The 11,134-nt window shown below is 25.9% G+C and overlaps 2 protein-coding genes across 2 annotated transcripts in view; one reads left to right on the top strand and one right to left on the bottom strand.

Moving 5' to 3' along the window:
* The window catches only part of LOC105622743 (trimeric intracellular cation channel type B), a 6,197-nt gene extending 3,216 nt beyond the window's left edge, over positions 1–2,981 (top strand). Inside the window, exons 2-7 of the mRNA XM_012204192.1 lie at positions 1,216–1,372; positions 1,561–1,656; positions 1,801–1,889; positions 2,061–2,148; positions 2,613–2,733; positions 2,826–2,981. Of these exons, the coding sequence (XP_012059582.1) occupies positions 1,216–1,372; positions 1,561–1,656; positions 1,801–1,889; positions 2,061–2,148; positions 2,613–2,733; positions 2,826–2,981 (707 nt within the window). The remainder of the gene's footprint in view (positions 1–1,215; positions 1,373–1,560; positions 1,657–1,800; positions 1,890–2,060; positions 2,149–2,612; positions 2,734–2,825) is intronic.
* A 1,744-nt stretch (positions 2,982–4,725) lies between these two features.
* On the bottom strand, positions 4,726–10,911 carry LOC105617942. The gene is made up of 8 exons (XM_012199479.1): positions 10,573–10,911; positions 9,455–9,569; positions 9,170–9,398; positions 8,161–8,290; positions 7,858–7,981; positions 6,870–7,766; positions 5,833–6,021; positions 4,726–5,603 (listed from the first exon to the last, which is right to left on the bottom strand). The coding sequence occupies exons 1-8, from the start codon at positions 10,909–10,911 to the stop codon at positions 4,726–4,728; spliced, it is 2,901 nt and encodes a 966-aa protein (XP_012054869.1).
* Between the last annotated feature and the right edge of the window lie 223 nt (positions 10,912–11,134).

Below are 11,134 nucleotides of genomic sequence, written 5' to 3'. Positions count from 1 at the left end.
ATTATATATTATTTATTTATTACTTCTCTCTCTCTCTCTCTCTCTCTCTATATATATATATATATATATATATATATATATATATTGCAAAGTAACAACTCTCTATTCATTTTTATTATATAAAATGATAGCTATTTGGTTTTCACAATTTTCCAATTGACAGCCTGTATATATTTGAGAAAAGATAAATGATAATGAAATATAATATGCAAAAAATAAATGGAAGGAGTAATATGTTATTAAGAAACATACACCAAGATCAAAATTAAGAACAAAAATTAAGAGCTGATTTTACTACTCTCTGGCACAATTATCATATTCTCAAGGCAATGACACAGACAACCCAGCCGGTCTATTTCAGCACTGTGCTCGCACGTATACAGAGCCAGAAGTATTCAAAATAAGGGCTCTTTTGGAAGCAGCTTCTCTAAAATATATTCTTTGTCAGTTTACATTAATAGAAAATTATCTGTTTATTACATTAAATCTTACTCTGGTATTATAAACTGCTTTTCTTAAACTTATAAAGAGTTTGAATTAAATTATTTTATAAAGAAATTTTCTTGCTTTTTCATTCAAATAAAATTACAGATAACTTAAAATAATAAGAAATAAAAATAGGGGCTAAGTTTTCTCTAGTTTTTTAATATTTGGTTTTAATATTATTTTGAAAGATCTATTATTTTCAAGAAATAGATTTTAAGTTAACTTTCTAATGCAATGATGAAAAATATTAAAATCAAACAGAAATTCAATTTTTATTAACAGAAATTTAAATTTGATTTCTTTAAGATTAAAATTTCTACAAAATGTCTTCAATTATTTTTATTGTTAGTAGCCCGCACATCTCTGAGTTTGCATATGTGAAATGTTATATTTGTAAGGATTCCCTAATTGACTTATCTCAATCAGTATATATCTTCAACATTCCGCACTGTAATAAAGTCTTATATCTATTATATAAAAAAAATTTATAAGATAAAAAGAATATTTTGCTGAAAAAGCTGAAAAGAATATTTTGCTGAAAAAAAATATTTTATAAATGATTCTTTGATGTAAATGTAGATATAGTTTTAAATATTTCTTTCTTTCTTGTAATTTATTATTTAAAATATATACTACTATAAATTATAGATAGATAGTCAAAAATTTAATTTCATATATAGTTAAATTTTCGGTAAATATGTATAACAATTATGATATATCTATATTTAGGTGCACAAGCATTTTCCCGTAAACATCCTTTATCATGTTGGCTGTCTACAATGTTGTCCGTTTTTGCAAGCAGTATGCTGTGCAATGGATTATTAGGAGAACCAATTCTTGCACCATTGAAAAATACACCACAAGTGGTAGTTGCAACTATTGTGTGGTCAGTAATGTCTGTGTGGCCTGTTATAATGTTTTGCATTTCATAAACTATTATTTTTAAAATATTTTATAGAACTATTGTCAATTTTATAGAACTATTCAAGAAATAAAAAATTGTAATTAGAGAAAAATTAGTGGTCAGTAAAAAATATTTGCATTATTAAAAGAAAACTTTCCTAAATGTTTCAGGTATGTGATATTTTACACACCGTTTGACATTGGATATAAGATTGCCAAATTTTTACCAGTTAAAATAGTATGTGCTGCTATGAAAGAAATTTATAGGCAAGTAAATGTTACTTATCAATTTTCAAGATATTTTTTTATTTCACCATATGCTTATAAGAATTATGTATTTGCACATATAAAAGAGAATATAAAAATGATTTAAAATAAAATGCCAATATAAATCTATGCTATTTTTTACAGGTGTAAAAAGGTGTACGATGGAGTAACTCACGCAGGGAAACTTTATCCAAATGCATATCTTATTATGATATTGATTGGAACATTCAAAGGTTCGTCATAAAACATGAAATATATATATATATACCAAATAAAATGTATATCACATTATTTTCACAACTAAAATACGAACGCGCGCTATAAAATAAGCTAATATATAACAGTTAACATTTAACAGTTAATATTTAACAGTTAACATATGTGCAATTATAACATTTATATAGGTAACGGAGCTGAATTTACCAAATTATTTGAGCGTCTTATACGTGGCGTATGGACACCAACTGCGATGGAATTTATGCAACCCAGTTTGTACGTAAAATTTATAATATTTATATGAACAAATATTTAAATTATGAAGGACTATACAACTTTCACTTTTCGCGACCATTCGGGGATCATTTCATTTCTACATTTTTAACGTATTTTTCTTTCTGGAAACCGAAAGTTATATAATTACAGTAATGAGCTATACTCAAAGAAAAATTGGTACATTAAAGAATCCTTATTCATTATTGTTACAAAATCGCTACGAAATAAATGACAGTGATATCATTATGAAATCGATCATGTTTTATTTAAAAATTCATTCAATTATTGATCCAGTTCGTCATTATTATAATAATTTTCGGTTTCCATGAAAAAAATACATAAGAAAATGTATAAAAATGAAACAATTCCCAAATGGTCGTGAAAGAAGTTGTACTCTCCTTTATAATATGTGTATATAATCATGTTTTTAACATAAATATGATAACAAATAATTGTTTTTACAGTCCTACGAAAGCATCCATGGTTGCATCAATAATCTTTGTGTTAGATAAGAAGACTGATCTCATTTCTGCACCTCATGCTCTTGTGTACTTTGGCATTGTCATCTTCTTCGTTTACTTCAAGGTAAAGTCCATATTCTCAATAAAATATCTCCTAAAAATTTATATATTTGACACATGTAAAAACAAAATTATATTAACAATATCATTTTTCAGTTATCATCAATTTTGCTTGGCATTCATGATCCATTTGTGCCATTTGAAAATTTGTTTTGTGCTTTATTCTTGGGAGGAATTTGGGATTCATTGGCTAGATTGTTTGGTCGTGGTCAAGCTAAAGATGAGAAAGCGGATGCAAAGAAAACAAATTAAATAACAGTAAACACAATATACATCTTCAAATATTACAAAACGCAAATATTTCGAAATAAATCAAATTTTATTTCCTTTTCCAGAAAACTGATTTCATCAGAAGTGAGCATTGATTTATCAAATAATAAAATTATTTAAAGCTAGTCAAATAAGAGTTATATGTGACTGTTGACAAATTCTGAAATGTTGAAGCTAAGTACAATAATTTAACATACAGGATGATTCATTTTAATTTATCTCCCAAAACTTTTTTTTAATTTTAGAAAAAAAATATTTTAGACTAAAGGAACGATTTTTAGAAAGATTTTTATTACATATTTTTTACATATGTTCTATTTCTTCTATATGGAAATGTCCAAAAGATATATATATATATTTTTTATATTTTATTCCTGCAGATATTAACATAAAATGTGAAATATTCTGTAAAGTATTAATTTTTTTATAATCATGGTCATCTTGGTTATCATCTTGGTTATCAAAAAATTAATAATTTATGAGATTTAACATTTTATGTCAATATGTGTCGGACTAAATTATATGAAATCTCTCATAAACTATTGGTTTTTTAATATCTTTAACCTTTATACCTTAACACTTTTGTATGTAAAATAATTATAAAAATCATATTATGCAAAAAAATCATACAATTCTATTTAAAAAATTGGAGATAATCTTTATATCTTTTTGATGCCTTCATTTAGAAGAAAAACAATTTGACCAAAATACTCTCTCAAAACCATTCTACCTTTGTCTAAAAAATTTTTTAGAAAATCCAAAATAAAAAGTTTTTAGGGATAGTAAAAGAAATTAAAATAGGTCACCCTGTATATAAATATATATATGTATATGTATACTTTAAGAGAGTGAAACTTATTAGGTTTTCAAAAGTGTGTTATATAAAAATATCACCAGTATTATTTCAGTTAAAATAAAACAATATATACATATATTACACATCATTTTTTTTATTTATGCACTTTCACAAATGAAAAAATTTTGCAATTACGTAAAATTTTAATCTCATTTATCAATTATAAATACGTTATTTGGATTATCTTTAATTTGAATTATTATCAAGAATAATAAGATATGCTGAATTGATATAACGATTATAATTATATTCTTTATATCAATTTTAGATTTTATATAATTTATTAGCTGATTTCAAAATTTGTTATCAAGTTGTAATACAATATGCAATTTCTACTATTATGCAAATACAGAATATATTCTGACAATTTGCATCTCAAATAGAATTGTTTTATTTATTCATTATATAAAAATATTTATATAAAGAAATGAATGTACTCAGGACAAATAATTAACTGACTATTATTAGATCATTATCTTATTAATTTATAAATCCTAATAAAAAAACAAAGTATATAAGACATTAAAATTGTAATAACATTTATGTAAAAACAAGCAATATGAAAAAAATAGCAAATGTCTCTTTTATACTATTTTATTAAATTTAAATACTGATATCATATATCATACATATGTAAAAGTTTACTTTGATTCATATCAATAGATATGTGTTCTTTACAATTAGGAATATCTATATTCTAATTGTGAAAGTATTATACGATTTCATGTAATAAAATGGAATTTGAATTAAAAATTATAAATTATATTTATTCGATTACCTGGATAAAAAACTAATTATTGAACTATAAAGTTTATTTGTATGATTTATTTCACGCGTTTGTTAATCATATTACATTCATAAAAGAACTGCTTATACGTACGATCGTGACATTCTGTATAAATCAGTTCTCCTCTGTGTATACTTGTGTGATCTCGTATATAATGGGATTCTGGAAACACGTTGAATCGATGATATTGCACGGTTTGTGATATTTGTTTTCATCCAATCATGATGATATGGCAATGAACTTCTGCATCCTTTGTAATATTTATAAATCCCATTCGAGGGATTTGATATTGTACGTAACAAAGATGTACGGTAATCTATACAATTCACTTCTTTCTCGCGTGCATGAGAAATGCCAGGGTGTAATAATTCATCATAATATTTTCTAACTGAATACTTCTGATACATGTTTTTCGAGTATTTATCGTTCCATAGAACATGGGCATCACGGACGCATGTCTCCTTGTCCAATTTTAGAATATCTCCGCTATTATTAGATTTGATTACACGAATCAAAATAGGCTCACGATTTTGAGTGGCCACACTTATCTTTTTTTCAAAATTGGGATCGGTTACAATGCCTGTATCTTGCAATTGCTTTGGAGTATACTGAGTTTCCGAATCACGAAGCAATATTTGCGGCAATGTATTTAAACCAATATCATGATTTTCTGTACTCGCAGTAATACCTTTATCCTTGACAAATAGTTCATCCATCATTGTTTCTGCATATGTAGTATCATTTTGTGAAAGACTGTAATCTCTAATTTTCGATGTGAAAGATTCATATAGTACTTCTACGTCTTTCGAGTTCGCATAAGGAGTTGTAAAATGATCTACGACATCCTCTTTAATATTTTGAGTCTGATGCGAATTCAAAGCAGAATTTTTCCTTGAAGGGCAAGTATTTTTTGATTTGGATTTACAATAAAATTTATTTAATATCTGTCTCTTTGACCAATCTACAAGTGTATATATTTTTAAAATTTCATCTGCACATTCTTTTATTTTACTTAAAACGATAAATGTATTGATCGCATCTTCTTTCCTTACACAATCTTTTTGTACTGAAAAAATCACAAGCTTCATATACATCTTTTTAATATATATACATTAATTATATACATTTATTATTTAAAAATAATTGTTAACAATAGTTATAAAATATTCGAAAATACCGACCATTCTTACTATTCATTACAAAGGCATGTTTTATCAGCTGTAAAAGGATTTCAGTAAATATTGCTATGTTATCTTTCTCCGTTTTTTCCAAATACGATAAACTACTTAAGCTTTCTAATTCAGCAGAGATAGTGTCAGAATGTATATTTTCGTTTAGAAATTTGCGTGGAATTTGTTCACACACAGTTACCTCGGAAACTGTAAAAAATATAATACACAAAATTTATGTATTTAAAATAAATCTATACATCGTTATAAAAAATAATCACTACTTACAATTAGAATTTACATCTATCTTTGATAAGTGCGACGTAACAGAATAAACATTTGTTTTTTCCTGCATTTTTTCCAAGCATTGAAGTAAAGCTTGTGTCATTGCAAAATTGTGTTTGATAATCTCCATTATGTTGTAAGAAAGAAGAGAGGAACAGATTTTTTTAGTGCAAACTTCATTTTCAACGAGTTTTTTGTTATCTAATGCAAAATAAACTTTTTCCGCTTCTAAAAGAAAAGAAAATTAATTGACAATGCTGTTTATGACATTTGTAAATTTTTTTTTAATTATGTTAACCAAATCACATTATCCGTTTCTAAATCAACAATTAAATTTTATCAGATATAAAGTTTAATATAAAATAATTAAAAATATATATTATATTAGGTCTGTCCAATTTGAGTTCTGGAGCCAAAACGCAAAACCATCGACACAAAAAAAATCAATGTGCGTAAAATTTCAGGGACTGTAAAGTGTTGATACATATCTAAGTGACCCTTATCAACTTTATAATTCCTAAAATATTAATCACATTGAATTTTTTTACGTCGATGGCTTTGCCTTTGCTACGTTTTAGCTCCGGAGTTCAAATTGGACAGGCTTGTATTATATTATATATATGTATGTATATGCAAGGAATAGAAAGTTAAATTTAACTATGTTACTATTACAGTTACAAAAAAAAACACCATTACCAAAAAAAGTAAATGGTAACAATTAACTTTCTATTCCTTGATATCATAAGATTAAAAATTTTTCTAATTATGATTACCAGTATCTTTCTGACATTTATTAGTTGTGAATTCCTTCAAATCTCTTTGTATCAATGGCAAATAATTTCTATCGGTAGTTATCAATATAAAATTCGGCATAGAATCTTTTACGGTCTTTAATTTTATACCAATCGTATTTCGCATGTCATTTGTTGAACATTTCATAATATATGCATCAATTGGCTTTGCTTCTTGAGTCGAAGAATATATTTGAAAAACTTGACAATTACTTGGACTTACATAAATAGTATTCTGAATCTCCTTATCACATTGTTCCACAGTATTTACTGCTACTTGTTTTGACATTTCCTGAGATGTTAAAGGCTTACTTTGGATTTTTCTATAGCATTTCTGTACAATATCTGTCTTTGCTTTCGACACGCAAACTGTATTTTGTATTCCCTTATTGCATTGCTCAATAATGGTCCCTACTTGTTTCGTTCGTCTTTCTGGAAATAATTGTTTGCTTGACAATTGTGTTTTTCTTGTACAGAATTTTAGTTTGGATGCAACAGTTGCTACTGGTGTCGTCTGTTTCATTTGATTTATGTTACTGCAAGTGCTTTGCGGATAGTATATATAATTAGTTTTCGATATGTTTGCAGAATAGTCTGTATAACTTGGTAATCCGTTAGAAAAGGTTAGATATGGAATTATATTCTCGTATTTTTCTTGATACATATTGTCTATTCGATGTGCTTTGTATCCTTCGTAAAGTTTATTAGCTAAATTGGAGTATTCTGGGCAAGGAACTGTGATATTTAACGGTTTTATATTTTCGTAAGCCTTTTTAGTTTTTATATTCAATTTGTTAGGATTTGTAGCTTCCCAACCACAGAATGGACACTGCAGCAATTGTGCATTACTCTGTCCTTCACTTTCGTGTTCAAAACTTCCTAGCATATAGTGTTGGAATAAGTGAAATAAATTCATTTTATAACAGCAAATTAAAATAGAAATGATTATTTCTTAAATACTTTTTTTTACCAGATTTTGTCTTATAATCTTGCATACAAAGAAAATTAGATACATTTTTATATTTGCTGTTGTTGTCATATGGTATAGTAATGCAATCTTTTACAGGAGATATCATTTTTACTCCTATTCTGTTCTATCCATAATAATATAAATAATTCATTAAAATATTAAAATTTTTATTATTGATATCTTAATGCATGATCTACCAATTTATAAATTATTTTGAAAAATTGATGTATACTCCTTTCAAAATAATTTCCTTTATAAATATTCTTCGAATTATATACATATAAATTATATTATATATTTTACCTGCAACTTGCTTTCATCGTCAATTACCTTTGTTAACATTTCAACTATTATAGGAAACCAAGTAAAAGGAGATTCGTATGGTTTACCTGATTGAAACCCTTTGATAACTTTGGTTTGTTCCTGTCCATATCTAAGAAGAACACTTTTTATTCAATACTTTTAAATTCAATCTGATGAGTAAATATCGAATATAAATTTTCGCATCAAAAATAAATAAAAATTTTTATCCTTTATGTTTTATTCTTATATGTTAAATTTTTACTTTTTTCTTATCAATTTAATCTGTTCTAGACAATCAGATATATTCAATTCGGGTATGTTAAGTTCTTTAATTATATTCTTGAATGCATCATTTTTGGCTAAACAATCATAATATTTCACATAATATGGATTCCAAAGACATGGGTGCTTTTGATATGCATTTAAAAAAACAAAGGTAATATTTTCGTTCCATTTTAAAGACATAATTATATTTAATTCATCAATAGCAACACTCAAAATTTATATATTTTACGAATAGAAAACTTACACAATTTTGTGTGACACTCACATGAAGACTGCAATTCTTTATAAAGTCTTAAGTGAATATGTCTATTTATAATATTCGATATAATCAAATATAAAAAGAACCATGATAGAACTATGATGTCTTTTTATATCACAGATATAACGAGAATTTTTTATTGTTTAATATCAATTTACTACTTATACGTATATAATTACTTTATAACTATTTACTTAAATATTTTCTTTACAAAGTATATTTTATTCTACACATTAATAAAAATATTGTCAGCAAAAAAGATCACATTATTTGCATTTGTTAATATTTTTGATGTTTATCATATATGTAGTTAGGTTTAACTAAAGAATTTATTTCCTCTCAATATATAATTACACTTATATATAAATCTAACTTTAAATAATAATTTAACTAAAAATATTGATTGTAATCACACATTGACTTCACTATTTATCTCAAGATACTTGTTCTGTTCTCGTCTACTACTTGTAACAAAATCTATCATAATTCTTGCTTTCTTTAATTTTAGCAAGTAATAAACATTCCTTTAATGTTAGACCACAGTTACAAGTTTCATCTTTACACATTACTTCACAGTCGTTACAATCACAATAGCAGATTGAGTTATTCTGATCCATTAATTTAGATTTTAAAATTTTTAATCGCGCTTTTGTTACCAAATTTTGTATTTCCTTTTCCAATTCCACAGCAGTCTCTAAAAATAAGCTATTTCAGTGATAATTATTCCCTACTATAACAGATTTTACTCACGAATATCAATAGTTCGTAATTGAAACGCTATGCTTTTCCCGAATATATCAAAGTTATCTTCAATTTTTTTTCTGCCATACACTTCTATAGGATTATCTGTATATGTAGAACGATCCTGTTATAAAAGATTTTATATTGTTTCCTCCTTTCCTCTTGAAAAATTAATATTATAAATTACTCGCTGTTACTTAATACATATAAACCTGTTTTCTTTTATTGTTGCCTGCGATGTATTTTCGTTCCTTTAACAATATGATAATGTTATTGAAAATATCTGTATTTTATACTTTATTAATATCTTGTATTTGTTTCTAACATGGAGTAAATCCGTTTGCGTTTCTTGTTCTACGGTATCATTACTTGTTTCTGTCGCTACATCAACCGTTTGGATTGGAGTTGGAGAAGAGACGAGAGTATTTTGCAATTTCTGAGCAGAATGAACGGTATCTCTACATTTGAAAAATATTATTTTCATTCCTTTAACAATATGATATAACATTATTGAAAATATCTGTATTTTATACTTTATTAATATCTTGTATTTGTTTCTAATATGGAGCAAATTCGTTTGCGTTTTTTGTTCTACGGTATCATTACTCGTTTCTGTCGCTACATCAACCGTTTGGATTGGAGAAGAGACAAGAGTATCTTGCAATTTCTGAGCAGAATGAACAGTATCTCTGCATTTGAAAAATATTATTGTAATCTTATTTCGTGATATCTTATAAAGTTATATAAAATATATAAATGGTAAATCAATTTAGACCTTAATTTTAAACACAACTCAATTTCTTGAAGTTCACATGTCCCACAGATATTATTTGAGCAAATTTGTTCGTCCTCTGATTTCTCAAAAGATAAATGCAAAAATTTATTTTGAATATTGCTATCATTAAATTTTTGATGATTGTTATCTTGCTACAAATATATTTGTGCATTGCGATATTATAAATATAACAGAAAACAACAGACGCATTATAAACATGAACAAATTTATAATAATTTTAATATTATTTATATGATTTTATAATATAAAACATAGTATTTTATAGTACACAAATATAATTTAACAAAGAAATCTATATAATCATTTTTCATATACTATTGTTGTTGTATACCTTTCTAAAATTATTATGAGATAATGGCATGTATGGGAAGAAAAGCATATGCATTCTTTTAAACCATTTCACTTTTGGCACGTATAATTTTTCGTAAGATATAGCTGCAGCGATTTTTGATAATTCATAACAGTATTCTTTTTTTACATTCACAATCCTGTTAATACAATCACATATTGTTAATTCAGGAATATTAATGGAATTTTTTATCTTCTTATATGCTTCGTAACGTAATGATTTGTTATTGAACTCGGAATCGAATGGATTCCATAAACATTGATATTGTCCATAAAGTGCTATTAATTTCTCGGTATCATCCTCGGTCCATACATTTGGCATATTAAAAAATATTTTATGATAAATCAATTAGGTTATTTAACCTTCTTAATCAATATTATCAGGATGAAAAAATAGATTTAAACTGATTTATATTTAGCTAATATTTTTTTTGTCAGAAAACGTGTGTGATTGGCAAAGAAAATATATCACAAATGTTACAATATGCTTCTTCATTGTACTGATCGATTACAAATACATAGAAATTTAGAAAGAGAAGAAAAAG

This window comes from Atta cephalotes, assembly GCF_000143395.1.
Source record: "Atta cephalotes unplaced genomic scaffold scaffold00001, whole genome shotgun sequence".
Taxonomy (NCBI): domain Eukaryota; kingdom Metazoa; phylum Arthropoda; class Insecta; order Hymenoptera; family Formicidae; genus Atta; species Atta cephalotes.
Note: the sequence above shows the minus strand (reverse complement) of the source record. Positions and strands in the feature narration are given on the sequence as shown.

Bases quoted from the DNA above. Each gene is read 5' to 3' on its own strand.
- LOC105617942 (XM_012199479.1), bottom strand. From the start codon at position 10,911: ATGCCAAATGTATGGACCGAGGATGATACCGAGAAATTAATAGCACTT. The intron at 7,982-8,160 runs GTAAAATATATA...TATTATGGATAG, and splicing joins ACGATGAAAGCAAGTTGCAG to AACAGAATAGGAGTAAAAAT. The intron at 6,022-6,869 runs GTAATCATAATT...TATTTTTTACAG, and splicing joins TAAATGTCAGAAAGATACTG to TTTCCGAGGTAACTGTGTGT.